The sequence below is a fragment of the Anopheles moucheti genome, chromosome 3, assembly GCF_943734755.1.
Source record: "Anopheles moucheti chromosome 3, idAnoMoucSN_F20_07, whole genome shotgun sequence".
NCBI lineage: Eukaryota > Metazoa > Arthropoda > Insecta > Diptera > Culicidae > Anopheles > Anopheles moucheti.
This window is the reverse complement of record NC_069141.1, coordinates 67,250,412-67,270,957: the sequence shown is the minus strand read 5'-3', so window position 1 is coordinate 67,270,957 and position 20,546 is coordinate 67,250,412. Positions and strand designations below refer to the sequence as shown.

The 20,546-nt window shown below is 45.6% G+C and overlaps 1 protein-coding gene across 2 annotated transcripts in view; it reads left to right on the top strand.

Annotated features, from left to right (window-relative positions):
• The first annotated feature begins 4,389 nt into the window (after positions 1 to 4,389).
• The window catches only part of LOC128305150 (gamma-aminobutyric acid receptor subunit beta), a 71,539-nt gene continuing 55,382 nt past the window's right edge, over positions 4,390 to 20,546 (top strand). The window contains exons 1-2 of one of the 2 annotated variants that reach the window (XM_053042468.1): positions 4,390 to 4,514; positions 17,386 to 17,483. In XM_053042468.1, the coding sequence (XP_052898428.1) occupies positions 4,390 to 4,514; positions 17,386 to 17,483 (223 nt within the window). Of the gene's footprint in view, positions 4,515 to 17,385; positions 17,484 to 20,546 lie in introns of those variants that run through there. The other variant, XM_053042469.1, reaches the window with a different exon arrangement.

Below are 20,546 nucleotides of genomic sequence, written 5' to 3'. Positions count from 1 at the left end.
ATAATGAAAAAAAATACATAAATAAATAAAGAAATAATAAAATCAATAAATAAATACATAAATAAATAAATAAATAAATAAATTCATATATATAAAAAAATAAGAAAGTTTAAATAAAACATAAAAAACAGACATCGAATTGAATGAAGTTTACTAAATATCCACTAAATTAAATCCTTATTATGGTACCCAAAAATGAAACCAACCTTATCACTAACCAACTACACACTTCCCAGAATTTTGTTACTATCTTCTATGTAGCGCAAACAAAACATTACACAAAAAAACCCACCACTGTCCCACAACACACCACCCCATTGGGAAGCACCCAATTCGGGGATCCGATTTTTCCAACATTCATGCTACATCGCGCATTGGTGCTTCTTGTTGTTCTGGGTCGTCTGAGCTGCCCGAAATCTTTTGCGAGCCAATTTCGGTGAAACAGCGAGCCCCGACAACTCATGGCTCATCTGCCATCATCGGGATTTTCTGCATCGGGGCGAACGGCGCGGTGCTCAGGAGGGGTTCAGAGGTCGAAGCTATGAATAACCTCACGCGCTAGTGTATTGGTGTAGCTACGGCGGTTAGCGGTGTGCGAAAACGCCTTGAGTAAGGACGAAACGGTTTTTTGTTGCGAGCGTGAGCTCCTCGGTCTGCCGAAAGCGAAAAGGAAAATGAGTGTGTTGAGAAAACGACAGCGAGGGAGAGAGAGAGAGAGAGAGAGAGAGAGAGAGAGAGAGAAAAAGAGTGAGCGATAGAGTGAAACGGTACGCGAGTGAGCGTGAAAGCAACATGATGGAAAACGGGAACACATCATAAGGACCACCCGTATCAGGTAGGTCCCGGCTAGGCCTTTACCATCGACGGCACACAGCTCACAGTTCGTCGAGGAAAGCTCAAGCAGATGGATCGTACGTTAGGTCGAACGGTGGACACTGTCAAATGTGAGTAGCTGCACTGGGCTGGTGTAACTCTGCTTTGCAACATTCGCTCGGGACAAAGGGTTGGGCAGTTGCAAATGGTGTCACAATAGCCATTGTTGAGTGCAGGAAACGTTCGAAAGTGTTTACGTGTGTGTTTGTGCCAGTGCTACAAAGTGCGAAACAGTGTTACGATAAATAAAATGCATTAAAGCTCTGCGATCGATTGAACATGTCCGCTTGAACGTGCAATTAGGAACGGCAATTCAATGGACCATTCCCTCAATGGTCAACACAACGTTGAATTACAGGCTCAATACAGTACCGTGTATCGTGCCAGCTAGTTAACGCCCGTAAAATATCGCCCAACCCTGTTCCTGCTGGGTCGAAGAAGACGACGATGGCAGGAGGAAAAAGAATCTAATGATCGAAACACTCTCACACCGCCCAGAGTGTGTGCTGGGTTGTGCTACAGGGATGTCTTCTTGCTTCGGTGTTGTTACCATTATTTTGTAGCAAAAATTGTGTCGAATTTTTCGCACAACCAGCTTGTGCCATACCGCGCAGGTGCACCACCACACGAAACACACACGGTTGGAACAGGGAGCAAGGGGGGTGGTGGGAAAAAAGGAACGGAGACTCGTTGCGTTACGAGGGAACGTGAACGTGGTGCGAAATCGTGAACATACATTATCCGTGCCCGAGCAAGCACGAAGGTAACATGCTTCTTCCTTTCACCGCCGTGCCGTGCCGAATGCTTCCACCGAAAGCTCCGACTACACGATCGGTTGAAATGCTGTGCGTTTTTCCAACGCACGAGGAGCTCACCAAACCAAGCTGGTGGTGTGTGCGAAACGGGAAGCTTTCAGCACCGGGAAACTCGCCACTCGCGAGAGTTTTCGCGCACTCATGGCTCACTACGCATTTCTGCATGTGTGAGCTGGCAGGTAAACAGTGAGAAACCACTCACGCTGCACTCATTTTATGCTCCTTCTCACTCAGAATGGATTGCTGTTTTTGGATTTGTTTTTACATTTAACTAAGTGTTAGGAGAGAAAGGAGAGAATCTTCATATCTTGGGCAATGGAAACACAGAACAAAATGCGCTAGTAGTAGTCTACACACACACGAATGCTTATGCCAACCGTGAAAATGATCATACACCTCTACACGGGAATGTGAGTGAAAAACAACTCACCAATACACGGAGGGGGTTCTTTTTTTTCCTCTCACCATTCTGCACTGCCAGAGCTTTACGGGCGAGAAAGCACACCGCACGCACACGGCAGTAAGGTTGGTGAAGCTTTCCAAGAGCATCGTATTTGCTGCTCGTATTGTGCTCCCCTCTTACGTGTGTAGTCCTTTCAAGGGCTTTTCCTGAGTGTGTATTTTTTATGTGTCCCACCCAAAATATGCCAGTCTGAGTTAGGGACCGAAGCAGTACCGACGGAGCTGGCGAGCTCCACGGAAAGGAATTGAGTACGGTGCAAAAACGGTGCCACCCAGTAGTACGGTTGTAATAGTTTTCAACAAAATAGGCAAAGGTTATTGGAAAAAAGGAGGATTTTTTGTTTCTCAACTTATTTAAAAATAACTGTTACAATAAATTACTGCCAGCTGTGTCTTGTGCTATGTGTTAACGCAGGCAGGATTTTAAGACTCTTGCAAAAAGGATCACCATTTTCCTTCTTGAAAGTGAAGTTAAGTTGGTTAACGAGCTAAAATCTCAACATTTTAACCCTGTTACACCTAAACCCCAACCCTGTGGAACCTCATTGCATTCGGCAATGGCAAAATCTCTCTAACCATTCAAAGTCCACAGAGTTTTTCACACAGAGCATTTCCACATGCTTAGCGAGGATAAAAGAATAGCATTACACCCTTAACAATAAGCAGTACTTGACGTGGGAACGCATGAATTTTCCCGATTTCAGGTGCCAGTAGGTCAGTGTAATAGACCTACACGGAGGCGACGTGAGAGCGTTCTAACCAAACACGAACCAAACCGTGAAGTGAACTGGGAGAGAGCGAAGGAAGCGAACAAGTGAAATCAAGAGAGCGAATAAAAATTTGTGAGCCATCATTGGATCCATCGAGGTGAGGTCAATGTGAGTGTGAAGTAGCAGCACCACCAGCAGCAGCAGCACCAGTGCCACTAAAAGATCTTCAAACAGCTGCAAAAGCAAAAAGAAAAAAGGGATCGAAACGCAACGCGACCCAAAATCGGAATAAAAATGTGCTAGTGTACAAGAACGTACCGCAACGGTTCGCTGCTGACCGTGGTACGTGACGCGTGTGTGTGCGTGTGTGAGTGAGTGTGTGTGCGTGCGTGTTGGTAGTGGTGGGAGAGGGTGAGTCCGTGAGGGGCAGGGAGACGTCGCCCAGGTTCAAACGAAAGATGCCTTCTTCCAGCTTGCGTGCCGTGTACGAGCGTGAAAGGGAAGCACCCGATTGGTCCCTCGGCCGACGGTCCGCGTCGGAGTGTGTCGGTTCCGTTTGCGAGCTCGCCCAGCCATCGACGGTACCTGGCTCGCCGACCAGCTACCACTGGAAGGTGCGGTGAAATGGACACTGGTGGTTCGTCCTTTTCCCCATCCCATTGCAGCATCAGCCGTCTGCAGTAGGTGCGTTCTGGTCGGGTGTTTTCGCGATGTGCGGTACGACCGAGTGCAAGGGTGAACTGCAATCTCACGTGCGTCAGACGACGAACCTAGTGGTGGAATAGTGCAAAACACCGTGGAGAAACAGATTGGAAGCTGCTGACCGAGCGTTCGAGTGTTCTAAATACAAGAAAAACAACAAACCACACGTAAGGGGTGCGTGTGACCCCAAACCATTTTCTCGGTGGTACCCAAAAAGAAAAAACCTGATGCAAACTGTGTCGTGTTGCTACGTGCATCGTCCGTGTGTCGCTTGTGTTGCGAGAGAATGAATTATAGTCCGGTTGGCACAGGTGTGACATAGACCAAGCCCATTAGGTGAAACTAATATCCTTGTTTTGTGCGACGAACACGAGTCTGGGAGAGCGCGAGTGAGAGCGCGCGTGTGAGCTAGAACGGGAAGGCAAGAGCAAGAGGTCACATTCGTTCCCGGAGAGCAGTGAGGCAACGGAGCAAACCATAGCAGCAGCCTTCACAACAGACACTCGGAATCCAGAGATCGAATTCTGGCAAATCGACAACCCCTTCCGACGCCGTGTCCTAGCCTTGCGTTTTGCGAAGATTTTGGGCAAAAACAGAAAAGCGAATCTACTGCAAATCGTTGCAAAACAATAGCATAACATACACCACCCATACACCCACAACGGCGAAAAAGGGGCAAGCAAACGTACCAAAACACAGACACGTCAACACGCACACTCGCGATCTCTCTCGGTGTATCGATACGCGCGGTATCTGCCGACGGGGGCAACATCAACCGGGACGGTGAGAGAACGAACGAGCGAAAGGACCAACATCCTGCAGTCATCATGTCGCTAACTATCGAAGTTCCGCATGCGAAGAGCCCCTCGCTGGGTGTCCTCATCCTGACGCTCAACTTGGCACTGTTCCTGCCTCAAACTATTAATAGGACGCCACCATATGTGCTAGCGGGGTAAGTCTTTCGCTTAAAGTCTTCGCACCTTCTTCGCGAAGGAATAACGCCCCGTTGTTGTAAGAGTTTGTCTCTCGTCCATCGGTTTTCCAGCGATATTATCCGCCAGCAAGCAAGGAAGAATCGCTTTTCGCCCAAAACCAATATCCGCGTAGAATTTCACATCCTTCGACGGTGAAAAGCACGCAAAGTGCCGTTATACCCCCTCACCCCCACCCAACCCCCCCATCCAGCGTACGGTACGTCAGCACACCTTTCGTTTCGGCATGTCGCATGGTGTGCGCACAAGAATAGGTGAAATTTTCTTGGGCGTTGCTAACAATACCACCAATGGACCGTGAGCGAGAACTTTCAACAAAAACCCGACCAGGAACCGGAGCGGCCGGAGCAAGCCGAGCGAAAATGAGCAATAACACTAGGCGAGCGTGATTGCGTGAGCGGGTGAGAAACAGTCGTGAACGACCCTGATTTTTCCTCACCTGTTTCCATGCCCACCCCGTCACTCGTCCCCCTCCCCACACTCTTTCCATCGGAAGGGATTTCAGGGGGGTGGTGGTGGTGGTGGTGAATTTTCTTCCGTTCATCTTCGCAAACGGTCTCGAACGCATAGTGGCCCCAACAACGGTTAAAGGTTGTTTTGTGCTCCTTTTTGCTCAAAACGGGACCGCGATCGGTGCTCCCTCTCACACACTCACTGCCGCTCACTCTCACGCTAGCGAAACTCACGCATTTAAGATACAGCACACCGCTTGGGGTTTTCTTCTTCTGTTTTTTTTTTGTTTATTTCTCCTGTGTGTAACCCGAAACTGGGTGATGGGGTGAGCAAAACTGTAGTCCTTGAAAACTACGATTGATCTTTGACTGGTTGTGGATCCACCGAAGGACGTACACGTTTATTTCGCTCACCCGCAGCACAAGGTTACAGCTGGTTGGTATTTCGCATAAACACAACCAGCTCCTGCCCACCACCAGGACACGCACCCAGCCCCAATCGATTACTGCCAATCGTTGTGCCACCCACATTTTGGGCGAAATATTCACATTCGGAGGTCATCAAAGCCGTCGGAAATCGGTCGATCAGATCAATAAAACTTACACCGAGCCGAGCGTTGCAGGGTCCGCACACAGGTTCCGAAAATCTATCCGCACCTTTTACCCGCACAAACCGCACACCTGGCGAAACAAACCGCAACAAGGTGCAATTGCTCGCCGAGCCTTGTACAAGCCTTCAAATGCGGTAGTTTAAAATGCCCTTTTGTGTAACACAGCACAGCACAGTTCAATGCCTGGTTTGACTGTGGCTGGAACACTTCGGTGGCTAAACGAAATTTCATTTCCGTTCATTTCATGTTTGATAGGTTGTACTACGTCCAGTCAAACCGCTGCCGATCAGCAGTGGTTGATTGGGCGCAAAATTGAGCCATACTTCAAGTCACGTAAGCGTCCCGTACCATGCCGTTAACCGCAACACCTGCTCGGGCTGTCAATTGAGCGTACAGCGGTGGTTGGATTGACATGTGTGTTTGCTCGGGCTTTTTTTTTCTTTACTGCTTGCTGCAGCTTGTAATGTAAAAAAAATCATCGAGATAAAGATAAATTGGTTTAAATGTTTATACTAATAAGTGTACGACAGTGTAGATGAAGCTTTTTGTAATAAACTCAAGATTTCTCACAAGGTTCCTTAGTCAAATGCTGGTAGCTTTTAGTTCGGTTTACTTATAGCTTAAGATTTTTAGATTTTTTGCGAACTTTAAGCAACAACCTACATAAGAAAAACTGCGAAAAACTCTTTCATGTTCATTCCATTAAGTTTACCCCAACGCATTTGCATAGAAATTGTTAACCAACTTTAACTACACGGTGCACAAACCATCATCCGTTATGTGCCGATCGAAACCACACCGCTGGATATTGAAAGTCCCCATTCAATTACACCTCACCGCTCCCGGGATGCTGTGTCTACTCCCTGTGCAGAGGTGAAAGCATTCGACGGTGAACAAGAAAAAAAGAAGCAGCCCATTGTGTTTTGCAGCACTAGTCCGCACTCTGGATTGGTAATGACGTCATTGACGGCACTTTGTAGTCTGTCTCTTTTTCTGCTTCTTTTCGCTGTCTTCCATTGAACGCTGCTCTACCCATCATAATGTCTCCTGGTGTTGACATTCCACCATCACAACCCGACGGAACTGTTGCCACTTTCAGGCGGCAAGGTGTTGGCAGGCAAATTAGCATGAGGGATCCTCCGTTCGGTCGGAGCTTGTATCGAACGCACGTCACCGGCAAGTCATCGGGGTGGGTGAATAAATAGGTCACCGATTTTCAGTGCTGGCTGACAAACTCCGTGCTCACACACTCACAGAAATACTCACATACGGGTGCAGAGCGTCATGTGATGAGGGAAAACCAAACGGGGGGGGGGGGGGGGAGGGATGGTGTGAAAATTGGACCAAGCGGCAACCAAGATGAATCTGACCCGCACGCAAAACCGAGGCAAAAGTAAGTCCGAATGGGTTCCGAGATCAATAATTGGTTGTGCAAAAGGGGAGCAGAATGGGGCAGGCGAAGTCATGAATATAATACCATATGAGCCTGGTGCTCCAGAAGTGCCCGTGCGCTGTCCACATTGCAGTGAAAATACGATCCAAACGCTACGAAACTATTTGGTCAGGGAAAGCCACTGGGCACGGGGAACATGGGAAGGATAAAAGCAAATATTCCTATTTGTTTGTCACGTTCTAGCTGCAAAAGAAAATGGCACGGTTAGCGTTGCTTCTGAGCATTCTCGGCTCACTAAAAGCTTCAGCTCAACCGGACCGGAGGGGTTTTCTTTTTTTTTTTTGCCCACTTTGTTGCCGTTTGGTGCTCCGGTGACCTAGGTTCGAATTTCACGCGATTTAACCACCACTCGCCTCTGCATTGCGTTGCATCCGTGCGTTCGTGTTTGTCCCACCCGTAACCCGTATGGCCGTACGGATGGCATCTACCACCGAGAATGTGTCCACTCTAAATCAGGCACGAAATTCCACTTCTTTTCATTTCGTCGCTATAAGCGAAACATAATATGCAAAATAGAGGAGAACAGCAACAGCAAACAACAGCAACAAAAAAACCGGCATCTATTTTGTCGTCCGAGGGTTTTCGGGCTACCGAAAAACGGGATCATTGTCGTTGCTTTTTTTTCATTCATAGCCCCCTATTCATAGTTAAGCCATTTTTCGCTGGGTCATTCGTGTGTCCACTCATACGTCCCAAACCCCTCTCCACCGCTTCATCATTCACACCGCATGAAGTGTGTTACCCCGCTGGGGAGAAAGGCCAGCCAGAGCTACTTATGCATATGGCTACTGCAGCCAATCACGCTACCGTCCAGTTCTGCGTTATTAACTGTAGCAAAACGCTGTACCTTCACGCGGCGACACCGCTGCACACTGGGACACTGGGGCACCACTAACAATAGCATTTGGAGGGAGGGGGGGGGGGGGGGGGGTCCATGCTAAATCAACCGGGCAGGTTTGCATGTTTGGGGCCGCGCGCACACTGGTAAGATTTATAGCCCGGTCAAACCATGGCCCTGGGTGCGGTGGGTCATAAGGGACACACGATCAAAAACCGTCGGTGCCAGTGCCAGTCGGTTCACGATCACGCGGCACACAACGAATAGCCCTAGCCAATTAAGCGGCAGTCCCATTTGGGGAACCGTTCCCGCCCCGCGCTGGGGCACCCAAATGACCTCGAAGCGTTTGTCAGGTACTGCTGCTGTTACGATGGCGTGTAAGCCGTTTAATATTACTGCTCGCGAAAGAATAATGTACAAGGGGAAGTAATACATGTTTATTTTCATAACAATCAATTTTAACTCTTTGATTTTAATAAACCATTTGAAGCATAATTGTTTGCAAATGCTTCTCGAAGATTTTTAAAAGTATTTGTAGTTCAATTCGTATTAAAACGTTACACAGCCTTTTCTCGAGTTACGCGAATAAATCATGCCAGAGAAATTCACGTAGAATAGACTTTTCGAAACTCGTTTACACTTAGTATTCAGGGATCGATTTCTGCTTTGCACGTTATGCAGCACATTAATATTTGATATTTTTACGTTTATATCGACAACTAGAGCAAATTATTAACACTATTTATGTTTGTAATAGTAAAATGTAACGTGTTTCTGGGAAAATTCGAAACTCGACAAATAAAAAATTCCATTCTGCATACAAAATTACACGAATTGACAAAATTTTGAGATTTACGTATATCAAATTCGTGTAACTCGAGTGTCGCGTAACCCGGGAAATGACTGTACTATTATCAGGAATTTTCATTGTTTGATAATTTCAAGTTTAGCGATACTTTCTTATTATTTTTTTATTTGTACAAATTGTTTGACGTCTCATATATTTGTACACATTGTTTTTTTGGGCTATTTATCAAGTACCAGGCGCCTCCATTATTGATAACCTCCACCTTTAATTCCTTGTCTAAGAATTTCGTACAAACATTTCTTACATTTATTTATTCCATAGAAATAATTGCATATACAATTAAAGACTTGTCTGCTTTATTTTAAATTTATTGATTTTAATTTCAACTGAAATTAATTGGACAGTGAACTATTTGTCAAGTACCAGGCGCCTCCATTATTGATAACCCCCACCTTGTAACTTGTTTAGGAATTTCGTACAAACATTTCCTTACACTTAGTTTTTCAACAGAAACAATTGCATACACAGTTAAAGACTATTCTGTTTTATTTAAATTAAAACGCTACTGAAAGTTAAAACAAACTAAATTTGTGTTATTTTAGTACAGCATCAATAAAAACTAAAAAAACTTAATGATACTGTAGTATAGTAAAACCACAATAGTACTTCATACCGGTTAAGAGCTGTTCATCCCATCAAAGTGTCTGCATCGGCTTGCTGCTAATATCGTGGCCTATTTCCATGGTGTGCGCTCATATGAGTATCTCACACTTCTTCACCTATCTACACGGTACTAAAAGACAACGCCACTAAGTTCTCAGCTACTTCGAGGGGGGTGATTTTGTTTGCACTTTATCGAGATGGCCCAAGTGGCTGCAAGATAAGGGTTTTCGTTTTATCCCAACACTTTAACGTTCATCAGCTATGAATAATGAAAATCAATAGCATGCTACGCTGCTACACTGAAAGAGGGACTGTAGTCGAAAGTGGAGCACAACAATGTTATCATGGGGGGAAAATATTGTGATTAGTAACACACTTTCATGCAAAGAGCCATTGACTCAGAGGATGCTCGAATAAAAATAATGTACCCAAAATTCATCCTATATAGTTTCGTGTCGTGCGAGAATGTGGAAATTATTTATTTCAAGACAATTTAATTTCACATAACTATTCCCTCTAGAATACCGTCATGCGCGTTACTACCAAACAACTCCATTCGATGGAGACGCCTGGTTGTTCACCTATTTCACACTGCCTCATTACGTCCAACAATCCGGTCCGTGCATCGAATGACACGACGATTAATAAATAGCAAAAGGGGTAGCTGAGCAAAGAGCTATTAATAACATTATATTAATACTCGCTTCTTCGATAAGGTGCCGAACGGAGCAAAAATAAGGGTGATTAACAACACCTCCATCTTCATCGCCACCGTTTGCAACAACCGTTCTTATTTTATTACGCCCGTGCGAGAAATGACACCGCAGCAGCCTCTGACACGTGCATATATTGTACTAGATGGTTTAAAGATGGTAGAAAAAAAACACACAAACACCATTCTTTCCGTTTCACCAACCATCAACCGGCAAGCGCACAGCAGTGTGAAATAATTTTTAAGCCAACGAAGCGTAAAATTCTCATTATATTATGCATATTTGGCCCTGGGTTATGCCGCTACTTGCCACCGACTGCCCGATCTAACGCTAACCGCGGTCTTCATTTGGTGTGTGGTAAAGCAGGGCAGAAGGAGCGAAACGTGCACGGGTATAACGGGCAAGAAGCTAACTCCCAGCATCCGGCTGACGATAGAGGCGATTTCCGCCGGATGTCAGCTCGGCAAACTGACAGGACTAGGAAACTAGCGCACCGTACACCACACTCGCTTATGTGACAGCTCTGCTCCGACATGTTAATATACCATCAGCATCGCAACCGTGCCGATTCCCCCAGCGCGGTCGTCCGAATAAAAATGTTCTCTACCCATCAGCGCAAATGAAAAGTTTTGCGCGCTAAAAACAATGTGCCGGGATGAAATTTCGTTCTCTCCCAGCGGACGCTGGCGCACCGTTTTATTTTTTGGCAATGGTTGAGCCTCGCCTACCAAACATTTTCTCTCTTCATAGGCACGCCGGATGAGGAAATATGATACGCCCTACGAGACCCTAAGGTGAACGTCGAAAATAAGTCTGGTCCGTGAGGATAATTAAAATCTCAAGAGAACTACGTGAAGCACCACTCGATTTCACCAAACACCCGACCAACCAACCGACCGACCGACCGATGGTACCCGCGGTTCAAAATTCCGTCCAACTAGTACCACCAGTTCCCAGGCGGCCCTCCCAAAAACCGAAACTCCAAATGAAGTTATCGAAAATTCATTTCAACTCAGTTTCCCAACCCGGCCGGGGAATTTCACCCGAATCGAGGTATTTCGGGAATGGAAAAGTTTTCCAGTTTGCTCGTGAAACTATACACTGGAAGTTTGGTAGGAAATTTCATAACCCCAGCGCCCCACCGCCATCGTGCAGGTAGGGCAAACGGCTGTCGGCTGTGAATGTGAATGAGTATCATGTACGGCGCCATTGTTATTCACCTACGCAGCCACATTACCATTCAGAGCACACTTCACTCTGCATTTTCAAGTGGGTGTTCATCATAAGCTCTTGGTACTAAGTTTGTATAGATGGAAACACAAGTGACAGTTCGACGCGGTTCATGGAATGTGTTAGGAAGAGTTCTGCAATGAATACAATGTCGAAGTAAATCAAACCCTTGTGTAAGGTACCAACAAGCGCTATATTTATCAACTGTAAATTGAAGTTATACAATTTCAGATCACTTTTTGTAATGGTTTAATCAAGACACCTCGAAAATATGTTATCAATGTACTAATAAATATATTAAGCCACAAAATTAGCTATAGTTTATATAAAACTACATTTCTTATATGTTGGGTTTGTTTTCCATCACTTTAACAGTTTTCTATACTTGAACATAAAACTACCCCATCACACCAAGCTGTTCTCATTGGTTTTATGGTTCGAAAATGAATTTCCCTATTTCCCACCAGCGACTACATTAAATCAATTCACATAAATCAGAGATATGCAGCCTTCAGGTTGCACCTCCTCAGTCTTACCTCGTTCGTATTATCTACGACGGAGGCAAAATATAATCTCCTTGCGGAAGATATGCTCGCAATAAAAGAGTTGCTTTTTTAATTTCTTTCGAAGCTTGTAATCACGGCCGCCCCATCGGACCCCTAAAAAAGAAAAGGTGAGCAGGTGCTTGGCTGTAGCGCCCGGGAACGAATTCTCCCTCTGCGCTCTATTCCCAAACGATCCTATGACGCACTCAGTCAGTTATTTGATGCTGTCGTAAGATTGCTCCCTTGGCTCCGTTTCCTTTCGGCCACTATCTTGTGCGATGGGTTTGAAATCGTTCGGTATCCCGAGCAAAAGTAAAACCCATTACTTGGCCGTGGTTCCTTTGCACCGGTGTTCTGCCGCACCTTTAAATCCCTTCGACCCATTCTGTCTCTTCCGGCTGTGCCAGAGCTGTGATTAATGAAAACGGATTTGTCAGCGTTTGCCAGCAAACGCGATTGGGGATTTATAATCAGAATTAATAGTTTGTTTTCATTGCTTTTCTTTTCCCCCCGGTTGGACGCGAACAGTTTGTCCTACAAACCGGTTCGGTTCATTTCTGTAGGTGGTAATGGTGGGCCGGCCAGAACTTTCCATCATTCCTTTACGAACGAATATTGTATTGAGGATGTCTTTTCTGTCGTACCGGTTCTTTGTATTTTTTGTCCTTTCCTTGGGCTCTCCCTCATTTATCGTCTTCACTGCGTGCACATCGCAAATGAGATGGATTTATCCTTCGCGAATCGTTCCCCGCGGAATACCGGAAGAGGATTGAAAACGATTCCCGCTGCTTCCGAACTCAGCTCAGCTAAGTCCTGCCCGTATTTTGCTTTATGTGTTTTTTTTACATCTGCCCTGAAACTAACCTACCCAGAGATCTCAGCCCAGCTGCTAGCGCTTCTTAGCTGTTCGTGCAAAAATGCCTTTGGGGAGGCGTATCCTTTCCTTAGGTTCTCTTCATCATTTCCCTCGCTCTGTATCTAAAGCAGGTCAACTGACTGCATGGTTTTGAATGGTTGGGATAGCAACAACAAAAAGAAAGCAAACACGAAGCTGCTTAAAATGAAAAGCTTTCCATCCTTTTACTCGTTACGACGCGTTTGCTTTAATCTCCTGGTCCCACTACACCGGCCCCACAATTGAAACCATCGCTCCATCGCTGTACGGTTTCATCCTCTTTTGCCAAGCAGAATAGCATCGCTCCCCTGGGAACCAGTAAAATTGGGTGGAGATATCCATAAAAAAAACAACCTGCAAGAAAAGCAACATAAATTTGATTACAGTCCCAGCCAAACGATCTCACAGCACCGGGGCTCACCACCCGAGATTCCGCGCTGGAATGGGAGGCAATGCGGATACGGCGACCCAACCACCCGGTATGGAATGTTCCCGGTGCTTCGGTCGTTTATACGTGTGAACGAAAGGCTTCTCATCCGACTGACACTGTGCCGAGCAGGGATGGCGCGAGTGATGTATGGCATGGATGGAAAGATCGACTGCTTGATAGACATATGATGTGAAATGCTGTGAGCTACTTTATGACCCGAGAAGCAACCGATTTCAAACGGCGAAATCGCGTTGCTAGGGTGTATTGGGTTTGATGGAGCCTTCGGTTTGGTTGGGTGAAGTAAATCATAAATAGTCGTAAAAATTGTAAAAAAATACATGAAGATTATCACATCCAGCGTCATTTCAACTCAGACTCGCCTTTGGGGACCAATTAAGTGATGTGGTTATAGCACTGAGAAATTAAATCTTTTCTACTATATTCCCATTTGTTACACGCTTCTTGTTGATGAATTATACAAACAAAGAGTGGCTGGAGAATTTTTGTATTAAAGGGCCTCTAGTATGAATATCTTAATCAAGATCTTCAATACACTGGTCACAACCACCTTCCACTTTACATACCGAATAGAAAGGGGAGAATTTATATCTAAAACACAACCTGGGCTAAATATTAACACTGGGCTCTACACTATCCCACGCACTAATAGTAGTTGCCATTTTTAGTTCCCCACCCACCTTTTTCCTGCCATTTTTCCACCAGCAGGTCATCATTTAGCTATCTGAATGTTACCATAGCAGGCAACCGCACTTTGCACTCATTTGTAAGCTAATTTCTCCCGCTCCAAAAACCAAAGCAACCGAATCGAGTTTATGGCCGACTCTCAAGCATACCGCGGCCACACTCACACGCCCATGGCCTGCTCCAACTATCACACACACGGTATGGCACTCATTGCCCAGGCCAGCGAACCCTCCGAAGGGACAATACCGGGACGTAGATCGTAAATTAAACCTTTTAAAGCAACGATACGGAACGAGCAGCATACTGTGCGTCTTTCGAGCGTACTCCCATCCAAAATGCCCCCCCCCCTCCCCCTTGCCGCCTTGTACCCTCCCGCGGGTGGGGAGGTTATTTTTATTGCCGGAAATGGAACCATGGGGCTGCTTCCCGCACGGTTGCTATGCTTTTGCTTTCCCTGGTTCCTGGTAACGCTGGTTCCACGGTCCAGCTGCTATGTTGTGGTTTTGGCATAGTTATTTCACTCATTTCACACAGCAGGGATAATTGCGAGAGACTCTAGTTGGATGAAAATCAAATTGATCCCTCACCCTTGCGCGCGCCCGCGCACCCCCACCGGTGGGGCATGCTGTTAAATCATACCCTGGAATTGCAAATGGCTTTCAACTTCACGCACAGGTTCAGTATGGGCATGAACCGTTTCCAGAGACATCGTACAAATGCCCGACCCAGCGCCATCGCCCCTGCTGGGTTACGCTTCTTAGTGCGTCCGACATAAATTATGTACGCTGACTAACCAACCATTGGCACGAAAGCATTGGACGTATGGGAACGGGTAGTTCGGTACCCTTTTGGTAGGCTATAATAGAACTGCTAACCTCGCTCTAAACGTGCCCCCAGCTAGTGGTCGACCTGTAGGAGCTAGCGTGATTTGAAGATGGAGTAGCAACGCAATGCAGCTCACTGTGCCAATGGGGATTCCTATTCCCACATTACCATGGGAGGTCCAAATGTCTTGGCATGTGGCATACAACTTCAGCAATAAAAAAACTCCTTCCGGTGTCTATATAAATAAACATTTATTTATCTAAAGTAAATAAATTTATCTAAGTGCAATGTGTATCTTTTTTCGTGTTAGTGTACTCGCTATATCTGATTTTAGACTTTAACGCGTTGAAAATTAAACCAGCAACACCCCGAACAGCAAAGCAGCTAACAAACGACAACTAATAGCTATAAAGTAAACATGAACAGGATACCGAAACATCCATATCGCTCGAACCGTTCCGATCATCCCGGGAGCCTCGTTCCGTGCTCGCTTAACTGTACACATTTAAGTTCCCCTTTGCTGCAAAAGGGTGTTCTCAAATAGCATTGACAAAGCTCCTTTTTTTTTCGTTGGCTAAAGCTCACGATACTTTGCCGTTTTGCCCATTGCATGCCTACATTCTCGGGAGAAAAATAAAGATCATAATAACAGAGCACACATCGGCAGATAAACAAACACTATCAAACATGGCATGGTTAGCGATACCGCTATTAACAGTGTAACGAGCTCCCCTGGGAAATTCTTCTACATACACACACACACACACACTCACATACTCACATACACACGTACACAGTTGCGCTGGAGGTGATCCTGGGTGGTTGTTACGCTGCACGCACACAAGCTCACATGTAAAAACGGGGATAGCTGTGGTACCGAGAGCTTTGGTGAGCGAAAATGAATGAGTACTCGAGAAAGTGCTCCAACGCCTCACTCTCACACTCTCTCTCTCTCTCGCGCTCTCAATCAACAGCAGTCGTACAACACCCAGTTGTTTGCTGAGAAGGAAACCCATCGTCCTTCACGGCTCACGGTGCAGTTCCACGATCAAACGTTCCCTTTTTTTTGCAATCACACCCCTGATGCAAAGGAAACAATCGATGGAAGGATGCCTTATTATTCTCTCGTTGCGAAGTGCGACTCGACGAGCAACAATTGTGGTACAGCAATACAGGCGGCCTCTATGTGTGTATTTGTACGAATGGGCGTGTATGTTAGCGTGATGTACCTATTTTAAGCAGAAATTCCACAGTAACTGTCCACCCGATAATCGGGATTGACCCCGATTGTTTTGCGTCTCACGCATTCGCAACACATCAAACACCTTAGGAAAGGGAGTACACTAAACAAAAAGACAATCAACGGACTCTCTGATCCCATTTCTAATCATTTTATGCTCGATTTGCGTACCACGAAACCGATGTCCCTCGATGTAGTGAAATTGAAAAGATGTCATCGAGGGGTTTAGATCCCAAAAAGCGCACTAAACTCATTTCGGTCCTTCCGGTTGGGTCGTTCATCAGAGGAGAAAATACATACACACACTTTGCCCCTTTGTTCTTCCAGATGACTTAACATTTCACTTGGGAATGTTCGTTTTTTGTACAGTTAGTAGGATAAAATGCGACGATACCGAAGGAGGGTATTTTTCAATATTGCCATTTCAAGTGCTGGAAGCTAACCGTAAAACGAAATATTCCCCACATCAACTGAAAAGAGGAGGAATAAACACAGCTAAACAGCTAAGCCAATTGTTAGCGCTTCAAGGCGAAATATTGCCTGCATATCTAAAGCCCTATAAATTATGGCGTCTATCCAGCGCACAGAAATAGAACATTAGTTGTTGTTGGCCCCGCTCACGATGTGAAGGCACAACTTTTGATGTACGATCACAATTTTTGCTCTTTCTCCATTCGCCCACACCAGCAGTACCCTCCCCTATGTGCAGTGGAATTTCATTAATTCTTGTGTATAAATTTATCTTCCGCCCCAAAACCCAAAACACCGACACACCTTCTGTTCGAGTGCGAAAACACGGGCCAGCGCTGCAGGAGAGCTGACCAACGAGGGGCTTGGTGTGGTTCAAAAATTTATTATCAATATCATCACGTTCAAACGCTGCACCACCGTTGCGAGGCGGTATATGGCGAATGGAGAAGTTTTGGCAAAATTTTCTCACTTCAATGCCTGCTTGGATGCCTGGAACACCAAAAAGCACCGACAATCATAAACTCACGATCCTTTTACTTGCCCACCATAAACAATTCTGCTCCATTCCTGGGTGGACGGGGTCTTTCTGGGTCCTACTAATACTTTCACTGCTAGCAAACCAATTACTGACCTACAGCAGCTCGCACTGCCCCGTTTCTGCATCGTTTCCACCTAATGTAGCAGTAAGCGCCATAAATTTACCGAATCACAGCTAAATTACAAGTGCCGCAAGTGGGAAACTATTTTGCGAGAAGATGCCGGATTGTGCTGCTCGGAAATGAATTCTAGATGAGTCCGTTTCGTTCATGTGAAACAGTGTTAGTGCAGGATAACTGTTAGAACCTTACTACGAACAATTGATTTCTCTACCATCTGACGAACGACGTTGTTCTGGAACTTCTCAACTGGCATGGCACTACTAACGATTCCATCTCTTCTTATCTCCTTCCAGGACCGGAGGTGGTAGCATGCTCGGTGATGTCAATATATCAGCCATTCTAGATTCGTTCAGCGTTGGTTATGATAAAAGAGTAAGACCGAACTACGGAGGTACGTATTATTGTTTCGAAGATGTGCTACTAAACGTCTCTTCTCGTCCAACGGTCTTCTCGTCATCCATCCACCAAAAAAATAAAAAAAACATACCGTGTGGAACCGTCGCCATCGTCGCAATGTCTTCCGGAGTTCCATCAATACCGATCGGTCGATTGTTCGTGCTAGGTCCCCCGGTCTGTCCACCACAGTGTGTCCCAACGTTCTTCTGTTCTTCAAGTCAAAAGGGTCGTCTATCTGTCTCGTGTGGCAATTATGGCAACTCGGGAAACGTTAATGAAAGATACGCTTAGTATTACCGAAATAACGAGAACGAGAAAGCTTATTTGTGTAACTATGAAGCTTATACACAATTGAGCACGAGCACTCTATTTCAGTTCGAATCTTCTCGTTGGAAACATCAACAAAGAACGATTTATATACCAAACATACAGGAAAAAAAAACGTTGTTACTTAAACTTTGGGCTACGGCCAAGCAAGTTTCGGTTATCTCTGCAAACTGAACGATACCTTAGCAAAACGGTTTAACGAATGAGACGAGTTCATTCCGGTTCACCACACCCTCCGCGTGTGTGCAAACTTGCAGTGGGAAGTTGAAAAGACACAATAGCAAATACAATCGGTCCAAAAACCAAAACAAAAAACGACACCGAACAGTACCAACCAACATACAACGGGGCATGTTGTACACCCTGGTTTTTGCAAACGAACCACTCCATTCCCGGATACGCTATCTCGTGTTTCCCATTTTGCACCCATGTCCGGTTGTTGGTTTGTTTTTGTTCGCTCCTCCCGCTGTCGAAAACTAGCTGATAACAAAAAGGCAGCACACAGCACACACACCTTGCGAGATTATAAACAACGCCTGCACCCAATGATGGCCGCCATTGGGGAAGGCGGAACAACAACGCCCATACAGTGGTCAACAACAAAGGGAGAAACTCCATTTGCTCCAGTGTGCTACTGGCCAAAAAGTCATCCCAACTGCCTCACAGGGCAGAAACATAACAACACAGCAAACAAAACAAACAAAACAAAACAAAAAAAAAACAACCAAACTTGCTGTTCAAATTTTGTTTTCCGTGCACATCGAGCACAAAGCTAGCAGCAGGGGGTTCCTTCACCCCGAACTCACCTTTCTGGGCGTGACAAGGTGGAAACAACCGTCTGCAGCCTCCCAGGGTTGGACCCGCTTGGTCTTGGCCAGTGTTCGCACACTGCCATTTTGCAAAACACAAAGTTTCTCCCGTGTGGGAGAAAAAATCCTAAACAACGGAAAATAACAACAACAACAACAATGAAAAAAACACACACACACACAGAGGGAACCTATTTAGCAAACAAAACCATACACCCTCGGGGCTGGAATACGGCCGGGCACTGGAACACGTTTCAATCTTGTTACGCTGTGTTGGTGTGTGCGCGCTAACCTGTTTGTTTTAATTAATTTTTCTGTTTTCACCCACGGGTTGAGTTCCCGAAGGGGGATGTGGGAGTGGACAGCACCGCAACCTCGTCATGGAGTTGCTCTTCCACTTCTTTGCCAAAGAACTTTTGGGGAGTTTTTGGGGATTATTTGGTTCCTGGATTTTCCAGGACGATTCACTTACCTTTTTACCTGTTCATGTTCACGTTTGAGCGTTTTTGCATTGGTTTCCTGCGTTTTCTTTGCTGTACTGCATGCGCGAGGCACATGCTTTACTGCGTAACGCGTGTTCTTTCGTGTCTTAGTGCTATTTCTGCTCGTTGAAGAGCTAGTGTGCAGTGTGAACCTTTTGCGGAAAAAGGCATCGGCCAACACCCATTGCGAATGTCAACCGAAGCCCTCCACTTCTAGCCATCGTTTCGAACACGCAAGTTGATGAGCGACTTTAGTTTGTTAGTGAAAAAACAACGCTGCTACACTGCATCAGTAACGTATATTGACGATCACACGGTAACGGCTGGATTTGCTGCAGTAGCACTCAAATTTTGGTCACAGTCTGCCCAGCTGGATGGTAAACAAATTTCCCCCGTAACGAACACGGAAAGGTGTGTCCTGTGGTTGATATGAAACGTGCAACAACCCCAAAACCCAACCTTTCCGACGAACATGTGCAATCGAATCGAGCATTTTCACACGAGCGGTGTGTGTGTGTGTGGGGGGGGGGATTTTTTTTCACCACCACTGTCCACACCACCAAACTAGATAGCTCTTTTGTCACACATGTAACTTAAACGACACGTTTCATTTTGTTTGCTCCATCGTTGCTCCACGGTCGCACGGTCGCGGCCATATTCCACTTCCGCCTTGCCCAGTGCTCTCGATTGATATTACGGTTGGTTTGTTTTTCTCTCTGCCCAGCGTTATGTACGCGAGTCTCTCCTCATTATGCTACAACTGCCCTGCTATTGCATCCCAAGGATTCTTGCGCAACACACAGCGAAAGCTCAAAATATCTCCTTTCTTCGAAAACAAACTCTAACAAAGTACCAGGCGCCTCCATTTCAGGCCACACACAGTACAATGCGCGTCTAATCAACGGACCCAGGCCAGGCCGTTTGCTGTACACTGTTCGACAGTGCTTTCATGTGTTCCCTAACTGTGTATGTGTTGCAAAACAAAACCAAAAAAAAACAACCAAATGTAACAAAAAAAATACCGAAATGAAAGTGTGTTGTTACTCTTGTTTGTTATCTTTTTGTCTGCCTATATTTGTGATTAGTAGTTTTGGTTAATCCATACGTTTTGTTTTTAGTTTTTTTTTTTGTTTAGAACTGTACGGAATGGCTCTTCTCGCATACTTCTGCATACCTTGGGCGTAACATTATCTCACCTCATCTCCTCGAACGAGATACAATGGCATCGCTGTTTGGTGGAAATGTTTCGCCGTGATAGACAAATATCAAACAAAGCGGTGAATGTAGTTCGTTCACCACTTTCCGCCATGTAACCTGCTCGTACAAGCAGCTGCTGTTACCCTTTACCTGTCAATATGTATTTGGTTTAAGTTTTCTTTCGGTTTTGTATTTGTTTTTTCTTCTTTGTACATCTTTTCGTCCGATAAGATGGTGTGAGTG